This window comes from Homalodisca vitripennis, chromosome 6 (genome assembly GCF_021130785.1).
Source record: "Homalodisca vitripennis isolate AUS2020 chromosome 6, UT_GWSS_2.1, whole genome shotgun sequence".
Lineage (NCBI taxonomy): Eukaryota > Metazoa > Arthropoda > Insecta > Hemiptera > Cicadellidae > Homalodisca > Homalodisca vitripennis.
Window position 1 is genome coordinate 117,941,160 of NC_060212.1, and position 12,058 is coordinate 117,953,217.

A 12,058-nucleotide genomic window follows, 5' to 3' on the forward strand; every position below is an offset into this window, starting at 1 on the left:
TATTCTGATCAAAACATTGATGAAAAACGTTCTTCTCTTTCAAAATAGTAAAAAAAACTTCTTTAAAATTTCTCCGAATTGTTTTAGTACTTATCCAATTCAGAACACTATTCATACTGCCTCAAGCTTTAGTTTTTGAGGCCTGTTTATTCTTGGTTTATATAAATTATATATATTTTAATAGTTAATTAATTTCAGGTTTTCATGTTTGTATACCTATAGATTTTAAAAATTACATTTCAATTAAACCTCACCCACCAATATCTAATTTAATGGTATATACAAATCACTAAAAGATCTTTAGTTTATTTAACATTCTAAGATAAATTTATATAGGCTATTAAGAAAATGATATGTTAATGATGCAATCAAGATGTATTAACTAATATTATCAGAGATGGATTTACCAATATGCCCACTAGGCCCAGACCTATGGGCCGCACACTAGACATTAAATCAAATTTTTATTAAACAAATCAATACAAGTTCATTAGTTGTTACTTATATTGTTTATTTGCTAAGCACTAATTTACAATGGTTTTCTTATAACCTGGTTATTTAAGTAACAATTTATTTTACAGTATTTTTAAATGCTTCAAATTAAAAAAAAAAAATTATTTTCGTAACTTTTATTTTTGTCCTTGTAGCAGAACAACTTTTACGATACAAACAAGTGTTTAGGAGGAGGGCGTAGGTACCACAAACGTTTTGACCCTATCTATAGGCCAAGGGCAATAAGACCCTGCACATTAACACATAGCCTGCGGCAGACACACATCACTACTACTCCTAGGATTACTATGTAGTAAAGTCATTACATGACTAAGCTAACTTTTAGCTTAGAATCACACACAGAATTTGAAAACACATAGCCAGTCCAACCTTTTTGTTACACTCTGTATATGTTATACTTTTTTGTAGGTTTGGTCAAATAATTCTCGAGATGTATAGTTGTACATATATAGCTTTTTTATCAGTAATCACTACTCTCCTTTTGTATCAAGGGAACCATTGTTCGCCTTATTTTAACTCATTTTAATACTAACTAGCTATATGCACTAATGTTTGGTGTTGTACCTATTGTTCTTTAATACAGAAAACTTAATCTTAAATAAATGTTGTTAATATATTTCAACCATTTTTTAAATGACCTATTTTCATTAATTTCTACTGTTTTATCAGTCTACAGTAACTACATAAATATGTTTTAATAATTTCAATGCTGTTGTAAAACAACAAGAAATGTGTTCCATCCTCGGTATTAAACCATTTATCAAGCATTGGAGACAAAATCAATTCAGATTATTATGTGGGTAACACGATTACTCAGAGCGTGTAAGGTTTCACGGGGCAGCCAGGTCATTGATCAACCTTGTGACACCTGATCTAACCTCTTTTGCTTACAACACATTGACTAATCCCACCTCTGAGAAGCCATGCTGTTAATTTAAATATAAAGAGGTGTCATGAGTAAATAAAGAAAGAAATTGCCTCAACCGTTCCTGGAAGATAGACATAGAATTATCCTCCTTTAAATAAGTAAGGACTGTCGTCAACATTTTCATTTATAGTCCAGTAGTCAAAGTATTTCAAGTCCCTTAATAAATAAATCCATAGGGACTTTTTCGTGTTAGGATATTTTTTTTGTATTATTTATTACTCAGAGATGCTTATTCCGAATGAAAATAAACTCGAAAAAATTCAATGTGTGCTACATTTCAGTGTTCAAAAATATCATGTTACAGAATAATTTTGATTTTTTATAAAGAATATGTCTAAAATAAATTTTAAGATTTTTTAGTACATTATAGAATTGGTTTGAAAACATATTTAAATTAGTCTAAAACTAATTGTAAAATATGTGCTACTCTCCCAACATTTACTTTTTTTGTTTACATATGCGTCTTTACAGGCATTTAATAAATTTGTAATGATATATTGTAAAACAATTTTTATTGCCTACAGTTGCTGTGATTAGCTGAATAATACGTTCTCCTCCTTTTTAAAGCCAAGAAACATTTTTTCACTTTCTTTTAGAATAAAATATCGTTACATTTTACATAATTTTAGTGCTAGCAAAGAACATACGACGGAACCATAGGCAGGCATCACATCGCATACTATGTGTGTCTCGGCCCTAATCTACTGTTATTTTTAGACATGTACGCTATACTCGTATATTCCAGGAATCTTCTGCTATTAACAATGGTTCTGAACTAAAAATATTGAAAGAGGCAACCTTTTCAGATTTTGGGGGGTAATATATTATGACAGTGGCATGCATGAAAGAGATGTCTTGACAACATCCACAGGATGGTTTCGTTGCATTTGATACAAAACAAAATATAATTATCATCATAACTATCATCAAACGACAATAGTATTCTAAAAGGCTTCCGTCTTATATTTTCTCTCTCATCAGTGAATATCTATCTATAATATAAAAATGAAACTGTTCGTGTGTAACAGCATCACTCACAAACGGCTGGACGGATTCGCCTAATTTTTTTTTTAATTTGTTCGTCTTGATCTGTAGAAGGTTATAGGATACTTTTTTATCCCTTTCCCGATTCAGGATTCCGCCCCACTGGTTACAGAAATACCCGTAAGAAATGCATTGCAGCAAACATATGTTATTAAGTGAAAGAGTCTTTTCAAATTTTTAATCAGCTGTTCTTTGTAAACATATATAATGCGACAAAAAATATATTTATATATATAATTTAATTACTACACTTATAGTTTTAAAGCATAGAGTAAGCTTAAGAGAAACGACAAATTTTGTTTAAAACTGTTTCTGCAATCACTGTTAAACATAGACTTTACTATCCAGATAATACAATTCAAATTTGACGTAAAAATTCACCTTTAACTGCAATATTTATTTAATATAAACCATGCTCATGCTTGATCAGAAGAGCAATGCAGATATCATAATTACTATCTTACGTTGGCTACAAATATAAAGAATGTTATAAAATCAACCTTAGTTGTTTTTTTTTTTTGACAGAAGTATCAGGAATGTGGTACATACCTTCATAATGCGCCCAAGAAGCTCACGAAGGAACGACTATCAATTATCTCAGCAATGTTTAGAATGTGATAGAAAATGAATAAGTGAATATAGTGTACTGTTTTCAACGGGAAATTGCGTGCGAAGCCGCGGGAAACTTATTGAAATGCGCAGCGAAGCGCGCCGGGTCCGCTAGTCTATTATATAAAAATGAAACTGTTCGTGTGTAACAGCATCACTCACAAACGGCTGGACGGATTCGCCTAATTTTTTTTTTTAATTTGTTCGTCTTGATCTGTAGAAGGTTATAGGATACTTTTTATCCCTTTCCCGATTCAGGATTCCGCCCCACTGGTTACAGAAATACCCGTAAGAAATGCATTGCAGCAAACATATGTTATTAAGTGAAAGAGTCTTTTCAAATTTTTAATCAGCTGTTCTTTGTAAACATATATAATGCGACAAAAAATATATATTATATATAATTTAATTACTACACTTATAGTTTTAAAGCATAGAGTAAGCTTAAGAGAAACGACAAATTTTGTTTAAACTGTTTCTGCAATCACTGTTAAACATAGACTTTACTATCCAGATAATACAATTCAAATTTGACGTAAAAATTCACCTTTAACTGCAATATTTATTTAATATAAACCATGCTCATGCTTGATCAGAAGAGCAATGCAGATATCATAATTACTATCTTACGTTGGCTACAAATATAAAGAATGTTATAAAATCACCTTAGTTGTTTTTTTTTTTTTTGACAGAAGTATCAGGAATGTGGTACATACCTTCATAATGCGCCCAAGAAGCTCACGAAGGAACTACTATCAATTATCTCAGCAATGTTTAGAATGTGATAGAAAATGAATAAGTGAATATAGTGTACTGTTTTCAACGGGAAATTGCGTGCGAAGCCGCGGGAAACTTATTGAAATGCGCAGCGAAGCGCGCCGGGTCCGCTAGTCACTCACAAACGGCTGGACGGATTCGAGTGCAATCAACCGACCGAGTGCAATAAATTAATATGTGTTGTCAAAACATTTCTTCCGTAATCTTCTAGTACACCAAGATACTGAATTTCTCTGTAAGATACACTATTCCCCTAAGGATCTAGGTAAGTGGTATTGAAATAAAAATCACGTTATGTGTAGAAAATTCGGTTGTTCCGCCTGATTTTGTGGAGTGACTAAACATCGCAGTTCACATGATGACAATAAGAACACCCTCATGTACTCGTATTATTATAACACTAGTTGGCTATTGGATAAACATGACATATCTCTTTTGTAGCCTAGATGTCGAAATTATATAACACGAACACAACTAAGAACTCATTGTGTTTCCAAGAGTACGTTTTCAACATCCTCATTGCAACCTGGCTAGTCTCATTGTCACCCATTGGTTGACTCCTATCTCAGTACTCTGGTGAGGTTGGCGAGTTTAAGGTTACTCAAATCATGGCAAATACCAAGTACTATTGCCAATGTACTCTTCCATTTCGGGTTTTTGCTGGAACTCTTCGAAGACTCGTGCATTTCAGATTACAAGGATCAAGTTATAAAAAATACATCATATTTCAGATGTTGCAACAAGCGGAAGGTGAAGTGGAGCTAAACTCAGCATTCACAGATTTTATTTAGTTTGTCATTAATACATACACTAATATTTTGACTATTCACATCAACTGTGTTCTGCACGAATACTTACATCATAAGGTATAGCGAGCTGCTTCCTTCTCTCTCGTGGATACTCCATCAGCTCTGGCTCGAGACACCAGTGGTCGGGTGTGTCTGCCATGAACAGCTGATTGAATGCACAGAAGCCGCATGGAATACAGGCAGGCAGACATACCAGCCAGAGCAACAACTTCTGGTAACACCCAAACTCCCCAATTTGGGGTAGCAGGTCATCCAAGTCCATGCCATCCTAATTACAACCACATCTCTATTGGAAGCCATACATTCCAACAACTAATTACCAATCATTTATTTCTATAGTAGTAATCAATTTAAGTTTACTTATAATGAATTGAAAACTACAAAACATAATAAATTAATATTAAATTATACATAATCATACAGATCAACCACTTCGAATAACAAAAGATGTCTCTTATCTCGACATTTCATAATCACAACGTATTTTTCCTTAATCCATTGACAACTAAAGATAAAACTATCTAATCTAGTCATTTATGGATTCAAAGCCTAAAGCAATAAAATCTTGTATTGTAAAATAGTCTTAACGTATTATGGTAGCCTGTTTTTAAAATAAATTGTGTGCAAAATATTTTGGAGGGTCCACGAAATTCGTTTTGTAAGCAAACTTTGTGATGGCGGGATAAATTGTTTTAGTACAAAACATTAACCATTTGAACTACTTTACAGCGATAAAATCGGCATATCCGTCACTTCAATATTGATAGTGCAGTTCAACCTATTTTATTTGAGTTTTATTACAAGCTTAGCGTGGCCGCCTCGCTGCTGCTGCCGACGTCGCGTCGATCCACCGCGGTACCAAGCCTACATGGCTGCCAGGGGGTGGTGGAAAATTATGGATAGGCCAGGGGTGGCAAATCTTCAAATCCGCCTCTGGGCCCAAGTGCCACTAAGGACTTAAATATTTAAAATTTGAATTTGTCACCAATTAGTACCAGCTTGAGATAGAGACATTCAATTTTTACTGTTCTTTTTCTTTCTTAGATGCTTTTAAATCTATTTTTAATTTATTTGGAGGTTCACATTTAAAATTTGTAAGTTAGTCCCAAAATTTAGTGTTTTGGGGAAGGGGCAATCTTGTGATACTAGTTGAAAAGTGCAGTTTTGTACCCTTGGGTTGGTAGTCATTCTGATAGTGAATCCCACCCCTCTTAGGTAATGTGAAGGGCATCTGGTTGGGACTTGACGTGGGAAGGGGCCGTGATCATTGGGATCTCCTTAGGTCTACCTCAGAACTGACAAGTTCCTGACCAAGAAGATTACCATGTTTGTCATAGACCAGCTTAAAAGGCATAATAATCTTAGATAACCACCAATAACGGGAAACTCATTGTCAATAACGATGGTATTGCCCAATGACGAACTGTATGTCCATATTGTGAAGTTGTCCTGTCTCCTAAAGTATCTAGAGATTTTGTTGAGGTATTCCTGGTAATGCATCCTCTGCACAGTAATTAGTACGTATTACGGTCATAGGTAAACCTTGTGAACCAGTAGTAAGTAAAACCGAGAAAGTGATTGAGAATAGAAGCAGCATTAGGCTTCTATTTTAGATACACAAAGGGCCTTTTATAACAGTAGTGCCTTACCAGGGCCAAGGCTCACGGTTCGGTATGTGCATTAATGATTTCTACTAGGTACTGCATTACCGCCTTTCATGGTGAGAGAGCTTGGATGAGACGCCTGAAGATGTTAGCAGGGAGGGGTTTTGTCTGCAATGCTGTGAAACCTCATAGTGATCAGCTCCCGATACCTTAATGGGAGTGGTATGCTGTTTGCTCACTGGTGTTCAAGGGGTAGTATTTATGTTAATTATTCTGCAGTGGCTGCTGGCCCTTCAATAGGAGGAGGAAAATTGAAGACATTGGACCATTGCCGTTGTAAGGAACTAATATACCTTTGCAAACACATGTCAAGTATCTCAGGATAATTTTGAATGAGACTTCTCTTGGACAACATTTTAACTAGACGACGGGCTGTTGTAAGTGGGCTTTGCTAACTTGTAGGTGTCTCGCGAAAATTACCTAGGGACTAAGGCCTAAGTTGCAACTGCGACTGAATACCTCTGTAGTTAGACCTGCGCTGATGTATGGATGTGTAGTGAGGTGGCACATGACAAATCAATCAGTGTAGAGGCTCATCAGTCTACACGCCTTTGCTCGTCTCTTTCACTAAAGCTGGTAGCAGCTGTCTCGAAGCTACCTTAGATTGTCAGTTGGATATTCGGTAAATACACCTTCAAATTCAGACTGTGACCAAGAAGGGTACATAACACGTCCAATGTGAGAAGCTCTGGTAATAAGGCATCTTCAACGAAGCTTATAGAACCTGAACCATTCTTTGAGAGGAGATACTCTTGTCAAGTTATCAACTTTAGGACAAAGGACAAGCATGAAAGCAAATGGGTCACTACTCCAGAGGTAATGATGAGTAAGCTTGTCTCTCACTCATCTACCAGAGGTTACATTCCATCATTTCACTTTCAGGCACTTCGTTGCGACGAATAATATGGCAAAATAATTTGAGAAAATGCTTTCACAAGATTGGAATCTTTGACGAGGACAATGTACAGTTCGAGGACTTAAGCTGCGCGCGTGACCTTGTGTGTGGTGTATGACGGGGTAGCATTATGCGCTGCGTCCCTGAAAACATTTCATGTGACTCATGGGTAAAACCCTCCTTTCAGGAATCGTATTGGCCCAAATAACTCATAACATTCGCTACAATCAGTGTTTTGTGACAGTGCTGATTGTGATGGAATTAAATAATAAGAGATTACCAAATAACAGCAATAATAAGACTTATTTTTCAGTTGTTATAGTGTTGTTTTCGAAAATAACGTATTTGTCAATACTAATCTGCAAATCGAAATCGTGAGTTTAAAGTCGTTAAAGAAATTATTGCGCCTTCATATCAGCGGCTAGCACGTAAACGCAACCCGCCATACAGATAGCGTTTATTTGTTGAAAGGATAGTATTTGGACTCTGAGCACAGCTAAATTCCTCCAATTGTATATGGGAGCAGCATGAATATATTAATTGCTAAGCATGTGCTTTTTGACTGCGGTGAACTTGAGAGTACACAAGCCTTTGGATTGGAGTGTATTGAAACCTCTCTCGGTAAGAAGTGCAAAAAGCTCATTTACGCTGACGCATCTTGGATATGATACTTCACTTATGCACGGTATGAGCTACCCATCCCGTGTATAACCTAAATCGTATTGCACCTTAAGTTTTAACATATTTTCCACTAATCCCTAAAAAAACTGTAGATAGGCATATTACGGGTAAACATCTTTCTAACTAACCTTTACATCCTAGACTTTCTTAAACATCCTAGACAATCTGGAAAGTCCACAACTCAGAACCTCTCAGTAACTTGGTTTCAACGATTGAGGCTTTGGATAACACCTCTATGGGCTCAATTTAAAATGAAGCGGCTATGGAAGTTAAAGGACCTGTTCATTCATAGTTAGATCAAATTGATGTGGTCCTGTCATAGAGTAACGGCTAAGCTCAGTGGAAAGTACATCATGTAAATGCAGCCATCCTCAAGATGTCTTCTCACCTCTTTTGTGGTGTTTAATGACTTCACTCAGCAGAGTTTTGAAGTACAGGGTAAATATGAGGTTGTATTAACCAGATTCATACAGAAATCTTTGTATATTCACTCGGAAGTGGTGTAAACTCAGCTTCAATCCTTTAAGCTACGTTTTCCTAGCTCCGCGACTGGGCTTTTTGCGCTGCGTGCTCCGTAACTGACGAAACCACCGGTTCTCTGTAAACCAATGGAGGTGTCTTCCTAGCTACGCGTTGCGTGCTTAAGCCTTAACCGCGCTGCGTGGTCTTTGCTGCGCGACTGGGAGTACTGCCTCGAGAGCAGTCAATCACGCACCGCGCAGCAGGGCTGACGATTGTGTGTATATTATTATTATTATATACACTTTCATGTTAACTTGAACAAATTTAGATGAATCAAATTAATACTTATAGTGAACAGATTAGATAATGTACAAGTTCTACTGATGGTAATACAAATCTTTAAATTTGGCCCTTTTAAACTTGAGGTAGTGAACATTAAAATTAATAAACTCTCTTCCCGTTAATTACTAAGCTACAAAGTTTGCTCACATTACAAAGTTGTTTTCTGATACAGAGCTTTTATTTCATTTGAGTAGTAAGCTCCATTAAAGTAAAAGTAATCAGTAAAACCGCTTCTTACTTTAAACACTTCTGCTTTAAGCATAGCCTCCGACATAAGCCAAAGGGATCATGTTTTGTGTAGGAAGTTTGTGCTGCGGATGAGTCACTAGTCCTTTGGGGTTGCGTGCAATAAAGTCATCCCTGATCCAGTTATGAAAACAGCAACTTACGAATATGACTAAGTCGACTGTTTCTGGTTTCAAGTTTATTGGTGTGAAAAAAATTCTGAAAATTTGACACAAAATACAAAATGCATTTTCAGTTATTCTTCTAGCACGACAAGTGGCGTAGTTAAAATGTCGTTTATGAACATCTGCGATTGCTTGTTTGTGCGTGTAGGGTTTCACTACATGATTGCTCAGCTTAAATGCTTCATCTCCTACTGCAAAAACTGGTAGCTTAATTTCAGAAAAAGGTAGGTTTTCAGGAGGTGGGAAAATAGTTCCTTCTTGAATCAATTTCCCCATTTTAGACTTTTTTTAAATTCCAGCATCTCCTTCATTGCCGTATTCTCCGACATTGATCAGTACAAATTTGCAGCTTGCGTCAGCCATAGCAAACAATACAATGGAGAAAAAGTTCTTAAAATTGTGAAAAAAGGATTCTGAATGAGCTGGTGCAACTATCCTCACGTGTTTTCCGTCTATTGCAGATATACAATTTGGGAAATCTCAGTTGACCCAGAATTCTTCGGCTTTCTGTTTCCAATCAATCTCCGATGGTGGTGGCAAATGCGCATGTTCCATTTTGTCCTTGACAACTGTCAAAACATCTGGGCGCAGAAATTATGTATTGGGAAGCCAATGATCGGTATGATTTTCCCGTAGCCAGAGACCTGAAAAAATAGAATTATATAAAATGTTATTAAAGAGTAACAGCAATGTCGACATCCTCGTCTACGAAGAGCAATAAATTTGCCAAAACATTCATTTTCCGGTCCATATCAATGAAAACTGTACATTTCTTCAAAAGATGAAACTGGACGAGGAGCGAGTTTAAGTCGCGCGTTACGCTGCGTAAAATGACAAATCCTAGGAAAACACTTTTGCGCTGCGCAGTATTTAAGTGCGCTTCAACTAAACACGCTGCGCACTTGGCCTTAATTACGTAGCACGGAGCAAGCCCAGTCGCGGAGCTAGGAAAACGTAGCTTTAAAAACCACTTCATTCCTCTCACCAAACAGAGAAAGCTGAATTGTCTCTTTGCTTAGGAGGTACTAGTGTAGACTTCTACAGAATTTTAAATATCTGGCTGTGATGTTGTTGAGCAAATAGCAAACATGGTGTTCAACACCTGGTTTCTCTGCATTAGCGAGCCTTCAGCAGCTCTAGAAGTCTTACATGGATTGCCTCTCTTTCAACTTTACATTAAGGGCATGGTGGTTCTTAGGGGCAGCGGGGTGGCCCCTCTTTTTGATAAGGGAGAACAGATGTATCAAGCAGAAATTAATGGAAGCTTGGATGTTATAAGACCTAATTTCTGGTCCTCTTAAGGCCCTGGATTGCTTCCTGATCGTCTTAAAAGTGCTTGCAATGCATCTGTGCCTGTGTATCAAAGAAAACGAAAATCCATATCTTATTGGACAATTAAGCTGCACTGAATCTTTTAACAGTAACTATTTTGAGACCAAGTTGGTCTTGGACTAATACTTCTTAAATCCTATCCAACAAAATAGTGGTACATGCACATTTTCTCGCATGCGATTGTAAAATAATGTGATTGAAGAAAAGCTACTTAATTTTGCTTAGTCAAAATTCTATTAAGGTATTCCACAAATGTATACAATTTCAGGTTGAAATAAAATGTTTCTTAGATTAAGTAATCACCAGTTTTGAATTCTTAAAATTTAAATGTATGTAGAATTTAGGAAATAATATAATGTTATTACAAAATCGTGTTTAGTGATCGTTATTATTGTATTAAGAGCTTGTCAAGAAATTTTAATTACAGTTAAATTTATTTTCACACGTTTCAAATAAAACTTTACACAATAGATCATTGAAAACTTGCATTTCATTTAAATAACAAAAGTAGCCATACATCAAGGGACTGAGGTGGAGTCAACTAGCAGAGATTTGTCTTATAACTTGTTACAAATTAAATTTGTAATCATGAGTTTTTTTAAAGTTTTGCAACTTTGATTCATAGAGAAATATCTTAACTGATTTGTTTTGTGTTAAGTCGACAACAGTATTCACTAGGTCTCAAAAACTTTAGTTCCCGTTTGGTTTTCAAATTATTTCTGTACAATGTTTCCTTATGCGTCCCATCTTTTCTGTACTACTGGTTTCATCAGCAGGTTTTATTCTCTTTAACACAAGGAAAATAATTTTCCATCATAAAATTTAGTATACAGCTTTCTAAGCAACTCCATTTCGCCAGGAAATGGCTACTAATGCATATATTGTGTAATAAACCTGCCTCACCAGATTCGGTGGTAATCACAGAAAAGTTGTATGTTATTTAAGATGGCATTAAAAATACACTAGGCAAATTATAATTTTTACTACATGATATTATTAAACTTTAGGTATTTTCTGTTAGAACAAAAATTAAGACCATATAATTTTTATATTAAGTCAAATTCAACAACTACATGTACTGAATAAAACATTTTGAATGTGCATAATTTCATCTTAAACATGAAATCTTTATAACTTTTTAATTAATATTAACTTATAAATGAAAACATCACTTCTGAAACATGATTAGTAAACATAACACTGCTGGATGGATTATTATTATTTATTGTTAATAATAATTCAAGAGTAAATTAACAAAACAATTTCTTAAACACAGCTTTTTTACACATAAATGAGAAAGTTGCCAAAAGTGTATTCTTTTTAACAATTCCAGAACATATTTGGTAGAACTCTAATATTTAGCAACATTGCATAGCTGTATTAAAACTAGATTCCTTGTTTTCAAGATGTTGAAGCATATGATTATATGAACTGTTGGAAGCTATTGTGCAATACTTACATGATGTTGCTGCTTGCGTATATGTAGCTGAGGCTCTTCCTTGCCTGGCATCCCCTCGCCGACTGCAGAGGAAACCTTTCAACTTCCCCACTTTCGCCCCTCCCCTTACCCCACACACACACGGGTTAGAAGA

At 35.7% G+C, this 12,058-nt stretch overlaps 1 protein-coding gene across 1 annotated transcript in view; it reads right to left on the bottom strand.

The window, feature by feature from the left end:
• LOC124364803 (carcinine transporter) overlaps nt 1-12,030 on the bottom strand; it is a 43,280-nt gene extending 31,250 nt beyond the window's left edge. The window contains exons 1-2 of the mRNA XM_046820566.1: nt 11,926-12,030; nt 4,730-4,948 (exon numbers count right to left, since the gene is read on the bottom strand). Coding sequence (XP_046676522.1) covers nt 4,730-4,948; nt 11,926-11,976 — 270 coding nt within the window. The 5' untranslated portion in view covers nt 11,977-12,030. The remainder of the gene's footprint in view (nt 1-4,729; nt 4,949-11,925) is intronic.
• Nucleotides 12,031-12,058: the final 28 nt, after the last annotated feature.